General features: G+C 39.8%; 1 protein-coding gene across 2 annotated transcripts in view; it reads left to right on the top strand.

Annotated features, from left to right (window-relative positions):
• Positions 1–18442, top strand: part of slc4a3 (solute carrier family 4 member 3) — a 66210-nt gene that overhangs the window by 2386 nt on the left and 45382 nt on the right. The window contains exons 2-3 of one of the 2 annotated variants that reach the window (XM_037790825.1): positions 4986–5056; positions 5192–5388. In XM_037790825.1, coding sequence (XP_037646753.1) covers positions 5335–5388 — 54 coding nt within the window. In that variant the 5' untranslated portion in view covers positions 4986–5056; positions 5192–5334. Of the gene's footprint in view, positions 1–4985; positions 5389–18442 lie in introns of both variants that reach the window. The other variant, XM_037790823.1, reaches the window with a different exon arrangement.

Here is an 18442-nt window from a genome sequence, read left to right as displayed (position 1 = left end):
AAAATAACTTTTTTAAAATCATATTTGCTCCATTTCTACCCACTGCAGCTTTGAGATAAATCTGGAGACGTGGATTCTGGTCTTGTTATTAGTACAACCAGTCACACAGCAACTCTTTGTATATGTCGGGCAGGTGAACATTAACTTTAGACCCCTGATAGCTCTCTATTAAATCGCGTGTTTAGCGTGTGTGTACACAACCAGAAAGAAGGAGGAAGTGAGATTGGTGACGTGGGCGTGGGGGACTGCTATGATCTGTCAAATTTGCAGAAAAGTGGTGGTGATTGGACAAAATTGCAAGGTCGAGCAAAAATCACAGGGATTGGTTGCATTTGCGTGACTGGTTGCAATCGTAACATCGCTAATTCCTGGAGGGACAGAATAACGTTGTGGGTGTGGTAGAAAGGTGGGACTGATTAGAAAGAGTTGAAGTTGATAAATGACAAATCTTTGGTCTGAGTACCATCAAATCTACTCTGTTGTCTTACTAAATGGATGAAATTTGAAGTGTAGAACTATGCCACACTGACTCTGAGTTTGCTGCCCTCTTGTCTCTCAATAAAGATCTAGACATCGTAGAAATAGCTCAGGGGCCCGGCTGTGTCTGGAGTGGCTTGATCTGGCCTGGAGTCGGGGGAGTGGTTGTTACCGGGCAAAGACCTGCGGATGACGACTGTTGCTGGTGGCCTCTGTTCAGGCTTTCTGGCCAACATGATTGCATTGTGTTTGCACAGATGGCGCTTTTGGCAGTGCTGCCTGTTTAGTTGATAAAAGCTGTGCATATATGCAAGGCTACGTTAAGTACTGTTAGTGGTGCTGCAGGCTGATATGTGTGGTTTAACTGTGGTCTGCAGCGATTTGTGATCTTACACTCTCCCTCTTCACCGAGTGTGAAGTCCTGTCCATGTTTGTCATTATGCACTGTGAAACTCTGCAAGATGTCTCTGCGCCGATGCCAAGAGTCATTCTTGTTCAGTTTTTGATCAAAGTTAATCACTCTGGTTTCTTCGGCGCCACAATAATTCCCAGATAATACATTTAGTGATTAACAACCCGAAACGTGTAATCAGTGGGGATGCACCGATTGCAAAATTCTGGGCCGATACCGATGTTTAAAGTAATAATTAGGCCGATAGCCGATACAGATGTTTTTGTTTATTTAGTTTTTGCTGTTATTTATTCCCCTTTTGTTTCAGTACTTACATAGCCCGAAAAAATATTGTTTTGTGAAGCAATTAGAAACCTAAGCAGTGTTTCCCACACATAGTCATTCAGCATGAAAGAAACATCAAAAATTACTAATTGACTGAAGAAATCAGAGTCAACTGAGACCAAAACATCCAATTAGTTGAATAAGCGACTAAGATCTGTCTTTTTTCATTATTTTTATTTTATCATAAGTTTCTGATAAGATCAAATGTCTGGCGTCTGACCATAAACACATCTTTCTGGCTTTCTTACTTCTTGGAAACTGGTTGCATTCAAGTGTAATAATCACAAGAATAAAAAACACATTATTTAGCCATCAGTTATGTAATCACTGTGTCTGCACATGTAATATTTTTGTTCTTTGTTTTTGTACACTCACTCATTTTTTTCCTTAAGTAAAATTTATAGTCATTATTTATTTAATATTTGTATGCCATAGCTATGCCTTTATCAGCAACATCTTTAGTGTTCAGTGTTTGTTGGTGTGGGAAACTGTGGATCAGGTGGTGAGTGTGCTGCCCTCTCGTTCTTATGACTGAGCATTTGGGACAGTATTTCTTTTCTGCTGTGGAATACAGTATGTGGCTGATTATTTGAAGGGGGTTTGTCCTGAGTCAGCCTCCTCATTTGTATTGTAGCCCTGTCATTCACCAGGTTTTGTTTTCCCTTTTTTTGTGTGTCTGTTGGCATTCTTCAGCTGCTCTTGCCCCCCCCTGCCCCCCCACCACAACACTATCAATGTCTGTCACTTCTGTATGTTGGCCTCCCGTTCGCACACTCAAAGCGAGATCCATTCAGAGCTCTCTGATTACCCAACTGGTATGAAGGGGGGTGGGTCACTTGATATTACTGTAGCAGTGAGTTGGGTGGTGTTGGGCAGGAGCTGGGTCAGCTCTGGTCACTACACCCTGGTGGCCAATCAGGATGACACACTGACCCTTCACACACAATGGAAGGTATGAAGGAACATGTGTATGTGGGTGTATTTCCCCATAGCATATTTAAAGGTTCTCTATCAAAGACGGTGTAATGAAATGCTGAATGGCTTTAAAACAGCTCAGTTATTTTTTTTTACAATGAAGAGGTTTTTGTTTCCCTGGAACAAAAGGGAAATCAATAACAGCAAAAACTAAATAAACAAAAACATCGGTATCGGCCCAGAATTTTGCAATCAATGCATCCCTACTATTCAATCTCCAGAGCATCAGCTTAGCAGTAAACAAGTATTTGCTTTGTAAAGATATAGAGGAGTAATGTTTACCTGAGCAGAGAATGAAGTCTCCCTCTGTTGTAATCTGTATGTGTCTTTTAGTGCATGTGAGCGTGCCCCACTGGCTAGCTCACTGCCGCTCTGCACTGCTCTCATATGGCGGTTACAGCTGATAACGCCGTCCCGACCAACGGCATCGCCTCGGAAGCGTAGCGCTCACCTTGGGCTGCACAATTATTAAATGTCATCTTGTGAAATGTAGTTTTTGGTGAGAAACTTTAATAAATCCAGTTGTTTGAATGAGATGTTTTTACAGCAATATAACATAGATAACAGAGAGAGAAATATGACCTGTTTACTTCTAAACAGCTTATAATATATCATTAGAACTACTTCTTCCAATATATTTTTTTATCAATAAAAATAAAATCATTTATTTCCTAATCATTTGAATTTTGTGTTTTTATATAAATAACCACCACAGATGACGATAACAAAGTAAAAGGATAATATTTAGAATGTTTGACGGTTGGAATTTAGCACAACATTGAGGTGAAAATAGCGCTCTGTTTATTAGCACCGTCAGCTCTGTTGCTGTTGTTTGCACTGTTAGTGCTGTCGCCATGTTGAGATCGGTATGAATGCAATAGATATGCTCTGAGTTTTTTTTAAATCAGCACCTTTAAACAGCACAAATACTACTGTAGTTAGGGGGAAGGTGTGAGCTGGTGGGAGTTGCTCAGAACGGATTAGTCTATGGCTATGCAGGGTGTACAGGCTGTTTATTGAGCTGTTCTCTGAGATACAGCTCAGCGTAATAATGCCACATTGTGCACAATAATTCCTTAAATTATCTATACTGATCTCATACATCTATTTGTGCAGGGCCTTGTGTGTAATGTGTGCTATGAGCCAGCTGTAAATGTGTCAGAGGGAGCAAAAGAGTCAGCTGAATAAAACGCAGGCAGATGTAGAGACTCTTATTGTGAAAACCAGCAGCTCCAAACAGAGGGGGTCACATTCATGGATTGATCAGCTGTATTCCATCAGTTCCCATGACTTCTTTACGTACACAGTATCTAATATTCATAATGTTTGTTTGATTCAGTTGTTTTTGTTTCGTCCCGTCATTGCATGCACTGTTCTAACTTTATAATCAAGGATAAGTGCAGCAATATATTCTGGTATCCCCTATTCAAATGAGGCATAATGCTCGCAGAATGGAAACACTGCAACGCTGCCGTGGTCTGGCTTGGCTCTCCCACACTGCCCTGAATAATTGCAGGCCAACAATCCCTGGCACGTTTACATGGATGAGAGGCACCTGTTTTCCATGTGAAAACCCAAATAATCAGCGGTGTCTATTTTGGAATCATCGGGATAATTAAGCGGCCCCCCCAAGGTGCCCTCGCTTGTTTGTTTATGTGTGTGTGTGTGTGCTACAGTGATTCTTAAATTAGAATGATACGCGACAATTAAGAGGAGTTAAGAAATGCCTCTAGCACAATCTGTTACTGAAAATAAAAACAAACAAACATGGAATCTGATAAGGGAAAGGTTCATTTCATCTTCAGGGCACCACCAGTAACAGCCGTCTTTACAATCAGTCAATCTGAAGCTAGTAAATTGCTAATTGCTATCTGAAACACTGAAATTCTTAACTGGAGTCCCTTGACCTCTGACCTCAAGATAAGTGAATGAAAATTTTTGTAAATTTACCTAGGAAAGCCTTCCATCCTCTATATGCTCTAGGTCTCTAATTTGTTGTTGTGAAGTTTCATGAGGCTGTGATTATCCTAGAGGTCATCACAGGTCATTTCATACAATGAGGTCAAATTTCAAAAAATGGTCTCACTACAATGAAATGGCTACTATGGGGACTAACATCATCACACATGAATACAATTGGGCTCATTGGATCCAAAAGAGTCATAGCTTTACAGTGATACCCAATTCATGCAACTTCCAAGACTGTTTAGGGACCCCAGTATGCAGAAATATTCAAATACACCATTTTTAGAATAGGAGAAAAAACTACAAAAAACTGCATGTGATTATCATAAAGTGGGCATGTCTGTAAAGGGGAGACTCATGGGTACCCATAGAACCCATTTACATTCACATATCTTGAGGTCAGAGGTCAAGGGACCCCTTTGAATATGGGCATTCCAGTTTTTCCTCGCCAAAATTTAGCATAATTTAGCCTCTTTTGTGACAAGCCAGTATGACATGGTACCAATGGATTCCTTCAGTTTTCCATTTTCATAGGATAGCAGGATCTTCACTCCAGCTTTAACCTTGAGCCCGCTACAACCTCCGAAATATCGATTGCATTAATGCGTTAAAGAAATTAGCGGTGTTAAAACGGATTTGTGTTAACGCGTTATTATCTCGTTAACTTTGACAGCTCTTGTTATGGGGACATAACGATTCACTTTGTATGTTTCTCAGCATGCGGTGATCCTTTACAGTGTTTGCAGTACATTATGTGTGCTTGGTTACTGTCCAACAGTTGCTCATAAATTCCTAATATCAGACTTTGTCTCTCCTGTCCACTCTCCTGCAGGTTATGCCACCCCAAAGGCTTCCTGGATCCCCAGCCGTGAAAGAGAAGGGCTGATCCCCGTCCTCCCCCAGGTTCCTGCTGCTTTGCACCCCATCTTTTCCCTCCTTCCCTCTCTGGCTTATTCCCCTCTCCCAACCGCACTAACCCCACCCGACTCTCACACCCACACCTGACCCTGCCACCCCTTATCATCCTTTTACCTTTAGGACTGTTCGTCCAGTAACAACCCCTCTCCACAGCAACTCCATACCCACTTTAGTTTTATTCCAGCCCCACTAGCCGTCTTCTCTGGAGGCCCGTGCCCTCGTCATAGAGCTATTCTTAACCCACTGGCTGCACGCCGGGCCCCATGGCTACAGGAGGTCATGCCCCAGAGATAGATGTGTTGATCAACCTACAACAGGTAACAATTACTTTAAGGTGTGTCTTTAACTTAACCTTGTTTTGAGGAAGATATTAAAACACAGAAACTTTATTAAACATACACCAAAACATCTTTAAATAAAACTGTACATTACTTTGATCTCTGGTGTTATGAAGTGATAAATATGACTTTTTCTCAGTTATTCCTTCATCCCGTTCGGAGAACCATCAACATGTGAAGTAAGCTTGTGCACCTGGAATGTCAAACTTTCTTAAACCTGAAATGTTATAAACAAAGACAGACCTCAAGCTTCTCTTTTGTTTAACCCGGAGCTGGTCAGTTCTGAGCTGGAGAGATTGTGTTGCCTTCTGGCCAGCAGCTCTCTCGGGAGGTTACCTATCCAGCCCGGGCCTTTGAATGGCATAACCTTGTGAAAAAGCCAAGAGCTTTCAGTTTGATCTGAATTGCCCTAATTAGACCCGAGAGCTCTCCAAAGCACCTGAGTGATTAACTGACAGTGGGGTTAACTGACGGCCCCAGCGGTTGCTCTGCTGTGGGGTTAACTGACGGCCTAGCGGTCGCTCTGCTGTGGGGTTAACTGACGGCCCCAGCGGTTGCTCTGCTGTGGGGTTAACTGACGGCCTAGCGGTTGCTCTGCTGTGGGGTTAACTGACGGCCCCAGCGGTTGCTCTGCTGTGGGGTTAACTGACGGCCTAGCGGTTGCTCTGCTGTGGGGTTAACTGACGGCCCCAGCGGTTGCTCTGCTGTGGGGTTAACTGACGGCCCCAGCGGTTGCTCTGCTGTGGGGTTAACTGACGGCCTAGCGGTTGCTCTGCTGTGGGGTTAACTGACGGCCCCAGCGGTTGCTCTGCTGTGGGGTTAACTGACGGCCTAGCGGTTGCTCTGCTGTGGGGTTAACTGACGGCCTAGCGGTCGCTCTGCTGTTGGGTTAGCTGACGGCCCCAGCGGTCGCTTTGCTGTGGGGTTAACTGACGGCCCCGGTGCCGGCGGCCGCTCTCCTGTGTGGTTACCTAGGCTTGCTACTCCGTTGCTCGTGGTTGTTTGTGTGTCCGTGACGTCACATTCTGTAGGCTGCTGGCTGGTGGGCTCAGTTGTTGAAGCTTTACATGAAATGGGGCGTTTTAGAAATCGCCTAATTGTAAAAATGAATCACTGTATGAGAGGGAACTTGTATCTAACGTCGCATGACACAACGTCATGTCACATGATTGATCCAAAATGAATTTATTACAAAATGAAACATAATATAAATCAGATAAATTTCTTACAATCTTTTTTATTTGATTCTATTACTTAAAATATTTAACAAGAAATATTTTTTATTGGACTTTCTTTAGACTCAATGTAGAGACATAATTCAGCCGCCTCCTGTAAAACAGCTCTGCCCCAAGTGCAAGATGTTTGACAGTGGAACGTCGTCCAACCTTCTACGTAGTTAGTTTGGACTGAACGTCCACAATGGGTAAATACAAGTTTTCCGAGGGCTGGCTTGAGAGTCCTAAATACAAAGCCTGGTTGGTTAACAATTCCAAATGGGAAAAGAAAGCTGGATGCAAACTTTGTGTAAAATCTTGTCACAGCATCCTCCCTGAGTCACAAAGTTAAATATGATGGAATTTTTAAATGGAAAATTCACTTCCCATTTACGGTTATGCAAAACCACTGCAAGAAAAATAATATGATTTGTCCTTTTTAGCTGGCGTTGCTGGTTTGCATTTTGGGATATAGAAGTAAGGGAAGTGATGGAGGGTTCATAGTTCATTTTGGAAAGTGACTGGCATCTAAAGGATGGAAAAATGGACATACAAATGCAGACTCCTGAGAAGTGGAGGAGAGTTTGACTTTGCAGGAGAAAAACTACTGTACAAAAAATAAATCTGAGGAGAGAAATCTGGACAATGAGTGTGTAGCAGCTGTCGACGTTCCTACATCAGCTTGTACAATGGAGTGATTCTCAGTGAGCCAGTAAAAAGAGTCCTTTATAGCTGGAGTAGGTGGCCTTTTTATTAGGGATATTAATGCTGGCAGTGTGGCTGGAAGCTTGAGATTGAGAAGTGGAGTGAGAAAAAAAGGCTTAATAAGATCGGTTGACAGATAGCTATGAGAAAATGCTTTGCGCCTGTGTTATTTCTTAAATGCAAAATCTCAAACATTAATTCCACATTTTCACACAATCAGCTGCCAAATAGCTCGTCTATTAAAGGTCATTGAGCAATGCCAGAATGTATATGCTGAAAAAAACAAAATATTTGTTAGATGTGGCGTATCGTGTTTCCCTGATCCAGTATTTTCCCAGCTGGATCTGGTATTTCTATCTCTATCCATTTGGCTGTAACTCTTCTCTAACCCTCAGGCCAGCGCTGCCCTTTGAAACAGTTTGTATCATGGATGTCAAAGAAAAGGCCTGTTTCAGTTCTTTCAAATGGCACTTTTGACTGTAAAAAAAACAAAACAGTCTGAACTCAAGTAAGCGCTGCCTAATGTTTGAACATTAGCTTGACATTTATTGACAATAATAAATTGAGTTTTCCCAGATATTGCTAAACCAGCAACGGCAAGTGCCACAGCAAAATGAGTCCACGCAATAAGTTCTAGAAGCATGTTGATGCAGCAGGTAGGGACGGGCGATACCAGACTTTTTAAATTCGATATGATACCGATGCTTTTTGTTCCAATTTGACCCATACCGATACTTATTATTTCTTAAATTGGTATATGGTATTATGAAAAAAAGCAAACCGATCATTACACTTAAAGGCAAATCGCATGCCACATCCCTGTAACTGTTTACATTCAGTTTATTCATTTGCAATTACTGTCTGCCACAAATGTCAATTACCCTACTTTATTTTACATTTTATTCATGTTTATATTTTAGCCCTATATTTTTATGTATTATTTTATGTCTTAGATTCTAATTTTGCTTTCATTTGCATGATTTTCCTTTTTTTATAGCCTGCATATTTAATGACCATTGTTTGCTTCACTGTTATTGTTGTGCACATGATTATAAAGAACTTTAAACTCACATAACAACCAAATTTGAAATGAGATTGCGATGATGATGTTTAGGAATTTAGGGTAGACAGACAGACACGGCAAAAACAAACTAATAGTGGGGCTACCTGTACCTGGATATGCTTTACCTCTCTCAAAAACTCTCCTGCAACGTCTTTTGTTGGACAGAGGGTGGTGCAGGAAACTTGGATGTATTTCATCTTCTTGTTTTTGTTCCGCCTTCTTGTAACTTTCAGTTTGTGTTGTTTTTAAATGTTTAAAGAGGTTGTGTGTTGCTGCTGTGTGCCACTTTCTTGTTACAAATACTGCATCTTGCCGTAATTTGTATCTCCAGGGGAACCACCGTGTGTCTCTTGGAGAGTCTGAGAGCTTCTTCTTAGCCAGAAATCTGCCTTCAAGTGCATGTTAGTGCATGTGAGCGTGCCCCACTGGCTAGCTCACGGCCGCCGCTCTTTCTTAACCCCCTCAGGTTAACACCGATAGCTCTGTCAGCCCTGTTGCAGTTGTTTCCACTGTTAGCGCTGTTAGCACCGTTAGCAGCGAGCCACCGGCTCAGCCGTCAAAATGTTGAGAGCTGTGCGGAGGCAATAGAAATGCTCCCAATCTCACATTCAGCACCTTTAACAGTACGTTCCCAATTGACCGGCATGTTATTGTTATCACGTTTTAAATTAATCATAAAAATTTGACCGTATGGCCTTAGTGTGGTACATTCCCAAAATATATGGCGGTTATATCACTCTTGATATACCATGTCTTGTTAATGACAGTCGTCAGGGCATAAAACCAATGATCTGTTGATCTTTACGAATCAAGACTCAAGACTCTAACAATGGTATAGCCGTTAGTGCAGAAAAAAAACAAGTTTAAATTATGGCTGTCAATCGATTCAAATATTTAATCGGGTTTAATGTAATAAATCACATGATAGTCCATAGTTAATTGAACATTAGTCACAAATTAATCGCAAATTAATTGCAAATTAATCACACATTTTCTTTTCAAAATATTTATTATTGGAAATCAGTTAACAACACAAAAGAATGAAAAATATTGTCCAGAACCCCTCACACTGCATTTTGCATAAAAAATAAATCGCATTTTAATCACACAATTTTTATCTGTTCAAAATGTACCTTAAAGGGAGATTTGACAAGTATTTAATACTCTTATGAACATATAAGCAATATGCTTGCTTTATGCAAATGTATATATACATTTATTATTGGAAATGCTCAAATCATAACATGGCAAACTGCAGCCCAACAGGCAACAACAGCTGTCAGTGTGTCAGTGTGCTGACTTGACTATCACTTGCCCCAAACTGCATGTGATTATCATAAAGTGGGCATGTCTGTAAAGGGGAGACTCGTGGGTACCCATAGAACCCATTTTCATTCACATATCTTGAGGTCAGAGGTCAAGGGAACCCTTTGAAAATGTCCGAGCCAGTTTTTCCTCACCAAAATGTAGCGCAAGTTTGTAGCGTTATTTAACCTCCTTCACGACAAGCTAGTATAACATGGTTGGTACCAATGGATTCCTTAGATTTTTCTACTTTCATATGATTCCAGTAACTTCACTCTATGCATTAAATAAATTATTGGCGTGAAAAGGAATACATTATCGCGTTAACAGCCCTAGTTTCAATCGAAAATTTAATAGAATTTTAGATTTGGAGAATCATGACACCCCTAATAATGAGTATGTTGAGTGAAAGGAGCACTGAAATGCCTTCAAGACTGAATTGTTCTCCCCAGCGTCTCAACTCAGGGATGAGTCACACATGGGTCTGTGGAAAATGCTCATGTCCTGCATAGCTGAATGCTTTGTAGCTGTTAGCCTGTGTTCTCAGGGAGAAATATCTCTGCCAACTAAGTACGTGATGTGTCATTATGCACAGTGGGGACCGTGCCATCCACAGTGTGCGTAGCATATTGTGACACCGGTTTGAAGGAAATAATAGGCTGAATTCTTGGCTACATAAGTGGACCCTTCAATTTCCTACCCTCAATTACTTGTGCCCTGTGCACTTAAAACACACACAGACACAGCATGTATAGAGAGAGACAGAACAGCTTCTTTGCACCGTTACGTCTTATAGCTGATCGATGTCGCTCTGAACTATGACCAGCTTATAGTCTTTTTTTTTATTCTTTTCAGTTGGTTTTGTGTGAGGGTATGTGTGTATGGAAGATATTAAAGCAAACCCATCTGGCCAAGCTGAGTGTGCGTTGCCACAGAAACATCACCAGCTGCTGCCAGCTTACATCAGCTGCAGTTTTTGAAGCGATCCTATCATGGGTGTTGGTGGCTCTGGCCATCACGTGCGTGTTTTAAGATGAAGATGTGCTTTAATTGAAACAATACGTGTTGACTGTAAACTACCTAAGGCGCTGTTCAGACCTGGTATTAACATGCGTCCTGGGTGATCGGATCACCCATCAAGTAGACAGCTCTAGTACAGGTGTGAACGCACTCAAGACGCATTGAGGACGCATTGAGATCTGATCGCTCAGACCGCATTCAGAGGTAGACAGGCAGATGCAATCTTTTGTCTGTCTCGCGTCATGGGAACGGCTTCTGTGCTCTACTGTATTCTGTCGGTACAACTGTATTTTATTAAAATATATCTCATTTATAGGCTATATATCTACAGACTATCAGACTAGGCATGCAGAGTGCATTATCATCAAACTGTCGGTGTTTTTGTTCAGGTGCTTTGCACGGAGCTGACACCCGCTCGCTCACTTACGTCACAACGTCTGCTGTATTAGCCATTTGTTCACTACGTGTTTATTTGCGTATAGAGCAGGGAAGTGAGATCGAATCACAAGTGGTCACTGGAGACGTATGTGGAGACACAGATTCTAATGCCAGGTGTGATCAGACGTACTTAAAGCTGTCCACTTGTGATCCGATCACTCAGGACGCATGTTAATACAAGGTCTGAACAGGGCCTAACTGATCCAATACTGGGCCAGTTGTTACACACTTAACTAACTCCTGGTGTGCAGCCAAACGTTGTTCAAACCCACAGATTAATATTTTCAATTCGGATGGAGAGCCCAAAGTTGTCAAAGATACCAGATATATCAGGATGAATGTTGGGTAATGTGTATAAAATGATGGCCAAGAAATCTACAATATTTTCATTTTATGGATTCATGCAGCTGTAATAAACATGTGTTTAATTAATGAGTGTGAACATCACGCTTCAATGAAGAGCTCAAACATATAGAATTTATTAGGGCGATTGATCGCAAATTAATCGCGCAATTTTTATCTGTTCGATATGTACCTAAAGGGAGCTTTATCAAGTATTTAATACTTTTAGCATGGGAGTGGGCAAATATGCTTGCTATATGCAAAAAAAGTCCTATTTAACGTCCTTCACAACAAGCTAGTATGACATAGTTGGTACCAATGGATTCATTAGGTTTTTTTAGTTTCATATGATGCCAGTATCTTCACTCTAGTTTTTAGAAATTAAAAAAAAATTACGTTTACGTGTTATTATCGCGTTAACTTTGACAGCCGTAGAATATATATACAATAGTATATACGGTATATACAATACTGTCAGACAATGTGGAATAAGATTTTTACAACCTTAAAGCTAAATGGTGAAAACTGTAAAGCTCTGCTCTGCTGAATGTGGCTTCTCTGTATTGCTGCTGCTGCTTTATATTGGCAGATTAGAAGAATAGAAGAGGAAACCAAAATATTTGTGGTAGTGGCATATTTTAGTGTTTAATTGGACCATATTTTAGGAAAAACTTTAAAAACAATCCCATTTACTAATAAGGCAAACATTTTGAAATAATGGCTTATAAACATCAGCTGTGCATTGAAAAGGAAAGCAAAACACGGATGCTGTTATTTATTTTAGTTGTGATTTGTTTGTCTGGGAAGTGTGCCAGCTCCTTCAATCAAAGAGACCCGAGATGAAGGGATGAAGGGAGTGGGAAGAGGTTTTAAACACTGCTAAATAAAAAGAGCAGGAAGCAACAGAAAGCAGCGTAATCTGCAGAGGCAAACAAACTGATTGCATATTCTTGTCAGCCTGAATTTTAATAAGCGAGTGTTTCACATTTTAAAAACTGACTCCTCGTACTATTCGAAAATCTTCAATATCTGCCTGAAGAACAACAAACATACAGCGACATGCAGTCACATATTGCCACATACAATAGTAGCCTGAAGGCATCGGCACTGAAATATGGCTCAGCATAAAGATAGAGACAACTCCCTTTGATTTTATTAATCTATGTTGATCCATTTTTCATAAATACTTCTACAGTATCCAAACATGTTGTGAGCTTCTCTACCAGTGATTCGCAAAGTTGGGTCCGTGGCATTCTGTCAGGGCGTCTGCAAAATAATTTGCTATAAATTATAAAATTGGGCTGTATCATTAAAAAGTGCATATTTAGGGCTGTCAAAATTAACTAGTTAATGCAAATTTATTTTAACGCAACTAATTTCTTTAACGCATTAATGCAACTTGCGATTTTTAGGTTGTAGCGGGCTGAGTTTTATAATTAAAGTGAAGATACTGGTATCATATGAAACTAGAAGTCATAGTCAAGTCAGCACACTGACACACTGACAGCTGTTGTTGCCTGTTGGGCTGCAGTTTGCCATGTTATGATATGAGCATATGTTTTATGCTAAATGCAGTACCTGTGAGGGTTTCTGGACAATATCTGTCATTGTTTTGTGTTGTTGATTGATTTCCAATAATAAATATACACATACATTTGTATAAAGCAAGCATATTTGTCCACTCCCATGTTGATAAGAGAATTAAATACTTGACAAATCTCCCTTTAAGGTACATTTTGAACAGATCAAAAATGTGTGATTGATTTAATCGCAATTAACTATGGACAATCAGACGATTAATCGCGATTAAATATTTTAATCGATTGACAGCCCTATTTTTTTCACTTATGGAAATGGCCTTGGTGGAGGTCTTCGCTCTCAGTGCCCTTCTAGTTCCACTGTTGTTGAATTCTTTGTCTTTCTGGGCATTTTTCTAATTACTTAATACTGCAAGGCCTTTACACACCGTTTTTTTGTTGTTGTTTTTTTCTTGCAATTAATTCGCACATCAATATATTTTTTCAAACAGTTGTTTTTGTCATGTGTACTTTCAGACAGAACGTGAATATTACGCTGCGAAAAAGCAACGTACTGTTTATTCTGAAACGAGGTTGATTTTTCTGAGCTTTCACACTGTGAATAAAGGCATCAACCAATCAATTTGTGCAGAACACACACACACACACACACACACACACACACACACACACACACACACACACCCACACACCTTCCATATTAGTCAGCAGCTGATGAATATTTTAATGCAGCTCTATGGCTCAGCATTCCATTAAATATTAAATATTAATGTTGCAGTAGAAGTTGGGCAGTAAAACGGTTAAAGTGAACAGTGGCTTGGCTCAGATGATCACGCTGTTTTAATTGAAGCCTCCCGTCCTCGTAATTGATTAGAAGCGGCCAAAGCAGCCACAGAGTAGTTGAGTATTTAGGCATAGAATATCATAGTGTTTGATGTAGACGGTGACCCACAGTGCTAATGCTCACTGTAAACAGGCCCAGATGAGACGAGAGCTCTTCTCCAGCATTCATTATAACAATATTAATAATAGGAGATTTCCATCTCCATGTTGGCAACACAGCTGACTGAAAATGGATTATATAAATCCTTTGTGCTCCAGTGGGTTTATACAATATGTCAGAGGATCCACTGTGTTGACTGCTGATTTTTTTTTTTTTCTTCAATTAATCTCTAATCATTTGGATTACAAGATGTCAGAAAGAGTCCAAGGTAAACAGAAATGACCACTAACAGTTAATATGTCCATTTTTACTTAAAGGTAAAGTTTATCTGTGGTTTGGAATTAATCATATAATCTAATATTACTGTCAATCTGTACTTTATTTATTATTTATTTATTTATTTAATATAATTTTCTTTTCTTTCTTTTTTTTCTTCTTTTTGAAAATTGTATTTAACTAATAATACCAAAAGATGGAGGGACAGTCATTTACATTTGTGCTCTATTTGTATGTTCCTGTAAAAAAAGAAGAAAGAGTTCAAGGTGGTGTCATCCAATGCCATGTTTTGCCCAAACAATGGTCCAAAACCCAAAGACATTCAGATGAAGAAAACCAGCTAATATTCATGTTTGAGAAGTTGAAACCAGTGATTCTTTGTGGCAATTGTGCTTAAAAATGACTTTTAACGATTAATCTATTATTAAAATTGTTGCAGGTTAATTTTCTGTCAATCGACTAATTGCTTAATCAACTAATTGTTATAGTGCGACATGAAAAGAACTTGACAACAAAATAGTTTTCTTTCTAACTGCAGTCAATATGTCCAAACCTACCTACCTGCAGTAGGCAGAATGTTTTTGGGCAAAAATTCCATAATAACCTTTCAGCATATTGTAATTTAATTGTTCTGAGAGATAACTAGACTTCCTGTCTTGGCTCTGTTTTCAGGCTTTAGAAAATTTAGCTCGCAACGGGAGACTTTGGCCAATCACAGGTCATTTAAGAGAGAGAGCGTTCCTATTGGCTGTTCATTCAACGGAGGCAGCTGTCAGTCACTCGCAAACTAGGCAGCGCTGATCAAATATGAATTTATATTCTGTTACTAATGCCAATTTCTCACCTCAAATGTTTTCAGAAACATCTTGTAGTGTATTGTTTAGCTGTAAAATGAGAAAAATGAGGTTCCCTGGAAAATTCTCACCTTTAACGGGTACCTGACCCCAAAAAGTTTGTGAACCCCTGACCTAGTGGGTAGATAGCAGAGCACTGAATTGGGGCATTACAGTTGCTCTTGTATAAACATAAGAAATGTAAGAAAATAAAAATAAAGGTGTATGTAACATGACATAACAAAATGATGTACACAATGCTACAATGTGTACATAATGCTACAATATACAGAAAATATATGTAAAGAAATATAATTACTAAAATTAATAATAAGAAAATGACAATAGAAAAATATGAAATATGTACAAATATTTACATTAAGACATGCAATATATTGCATATAACCACAGTGCAAAAAAGTAAATACAAAATGCTGAGAAGTCTATTAAGTGTGATAAATATGAATGCCAGAGTGGTATAAATAAGAAATAAATAAGAATATTTATTGAACGTACAGTATAAATGCAGTATTAAAGACAGTATTGCACAGTTGAATTTTTGCACAAATGATCAAATTAAACAAATTAAATTAGTATAATTAAATCCCGCCCACAAATATGTTACATTACAGCAGCTGTAGACGCCCTTTCACTGTGACTTTAGGTTGTTGTTGGTGCCATTGTATCAGATCTCTCATCATAATGCTCCATCTGTGTATGAAAGCAGAGTTTCAGTGTATCCAAACATTGTAATTATAGGAGCCCCTTCTTCAATCTCTGATCGCCATGTGCAGCCTACTGTTAATAACACGTACTGTATATTTGAAATCACTGTACTCCATTGTCTGTCATCCAAATGTGACTCACATAGTGCCTCCAGCACCTGGCCGAGGGTTACCCTCCTCCTGTGTCCCTCCACCCCGACCCACTTCAAAGCTGACATGAAAGAGTTTGGAGTCATTTTGCACCAATGGAGCTAGAGCAAAAGCAGTAAATCCCTTTACTGTAATATCTGCCACAGCTTGAGAGTATTATTCCCTCATGCATTACATTAACTCCTTAATACTCTGACGGCCCACTGTCTTTTAAAGGTTGTTGTGGGCTAGAGTAAAGATACTGGTATAACATAGAAAACCTGATGAATACATTGCTACCAATCACGTCATGCTATCTTGTCGCAAAGAAGGCTAAATAACGCTACAAAGTTATGCAAAATTTTTGCGAGGAAAAATTGGCATGGTGATTTTTAAAGGGGTTTCTTGTCCTCTGACCTCAAGATATGTGAATGAAAATGGGTTCTATGGGTACCCAGGAGTCTCCCCTTTACAGACATGCCCACTTTATGATAATCACATGCAGTTTGGGGCAAAAAACATGCAGTTTTTCTATGCAGTATAAATGTGTTATTTTCACCTATTCTAAAGTGGTGTATTTGAATATTTCTGCATACTGAGGTCCCTAAACAGTCTTAGAATTGCATAAATTTGGTATCACTGTAAAGCTGAGACTCTTGTGGATCCAACTGTATTCATGTGTGATGATGTTAGTCCCCATAGGAGCCATTTCATTGTAGTGAGACCATTTTTTTTCTCCAAATTTGACCTCACTGTATAAAATGACCTGTGGTGACCTCTAGGATAATCACAGCGTCATGAAACTTTACAGCCACAAACTAAAGACCTAGAGCATTCAGGGGATGGATGGCTTTCCTAGCTAGATTGACAATAAGGGGGTTACTGAGCAGTTTCCAGAAGATAAGTGCTCGCCATCCAATCGCCAAATAATGCAATTCTTACAGAAATCTCCAAATGTCAAACGTTTTTGAAACCAAATCACAGCATGGCTTTTGTTCTTGGGCTGTTCTTCAAAGTCTTGGTGTCTTAATGTGATATTTTGGAGGGATTATTGATCATTTTTATAAATTCTCGTAATGTAAAAAATGGTTACATTTAGCACCAAATCTGTGTAACAAATGGTATCAACCCAAAAATTGCTGCAAGAATTTACGAGACATAATAGAGCATGGGGATGGCCATCACAAACTCATGTTAACATGTTCTTATACACTTTCATAATTTATTTTAATTGATTAATTCACTTATTAATTACATTTTATTTCTCATTTATGACTAGAACAACAACGAGCTGCATCTCAAACTAACATTCAGGTCCTCAGCTTTCAGATTATGTACACCACGTCTATGTGACATCTACTGCTGACTTTTTTATCCCCCCCTGAACATCCCTTGTCCCCCACTCTTACCCCTCTAAAATAGAGAGCGATGCTCACTTGAGCAAGGTAAGGAGGGGAGGATTGTAGAGGTTGAAATTAAACTGGAATTGGGTCGCAGGAATAGAGAGCGCCTTAAGTAATGTGCACAATGGAGCTGTCCAGTGAAAACAAGACTCACTCAATTTAAAATTCTCCCTTCTATATTCTGTCCGGCCTCATCTGCCTCGGCCTTGTGTAGATAGGTAGCTCAGATCATTAAACGTATCCTGTCCCTTCATCCCACTGGTAATTAGGGAGTAATGGAGCCCTGGCTCAGAGAAATCGGAGACCACAGAGCAGCAGCCAGAGTGCTTACCGTGCCAGCACCAATCTGAGGCGGAGCAAGCGGCAGAGTCCCGGTGATCTGACCAATCAGAGGCACCAAATGGCTCTGGCAGGACACTCCCTTCAGCCTCAGCTGTCCCCGGGGGCCGTCTAGTGCATTAGTTCTTTGCTGCTTAGCACTTTGTTGTATTGATTTAATGTCCTCCACACATGAAGTGGAGGGTGTGCCGACACCACGGCCGTGGTCGAAAAGTCATTTTTGCTTAGGAAGGTTCCTAACGGAGAGAAATGACCCGGAAGTATCTGAGTAGCAGACGTGATGAGAGCTGATTGAATCCTCTAAATGTTGAGGAAAGGTGCTTCAGTGCTTCCTTTACTATCTCCTTAGATACACTGGAGCATCCTTTACCAAAAGGAAAGGAGATAATGCCATCCCACAATTCCTTGCGGCCGCAACATTTAAAGCACCATTCGGCCGTTCATGAAAACAAACAATATGTTTATCTTGCATATTATCTTGATACAGTCATATACTAATGGGGTTCATGTTGATAAATATAAGTGGACAGTGACAACCATTTAGTTTCACTTTATTTTTAATCATTTAATTATTTCGAACATATTAAACAAAACAAGAATAAAAAAATAAAATGAACAGTAAACACAGAGCAAACTGTCAATAAAGAAATGATCAACATAAATAAATATTACATGTCTGATAAGGAGTAGGAAGAAGTATAGCCTATACATATGGTCCTACCCCTTCTCCATAACTCAAACAGTTACCTCAATATTTATC

Source organism: Sebastes umbrosus, chromosome 13 (assembly GCF_015220745.1).
Source record: "Sebastes umbrosus isolate fSebUmb1 chromosome 13, fSebUmb1.pri, whole genome shotgun sequence".
Lineage (NCBI taxonomy): Eukaryota > Metazoa > Chordata > Actinopteri > Perciformes > Sebastidae > Sebastes > Sebastes umbrosus.
The sequence above is the reverse complement of the archived record's forward strand: the minus strand, read 5'-3'. Positions and strand labels throughout refer to the sequence as shown.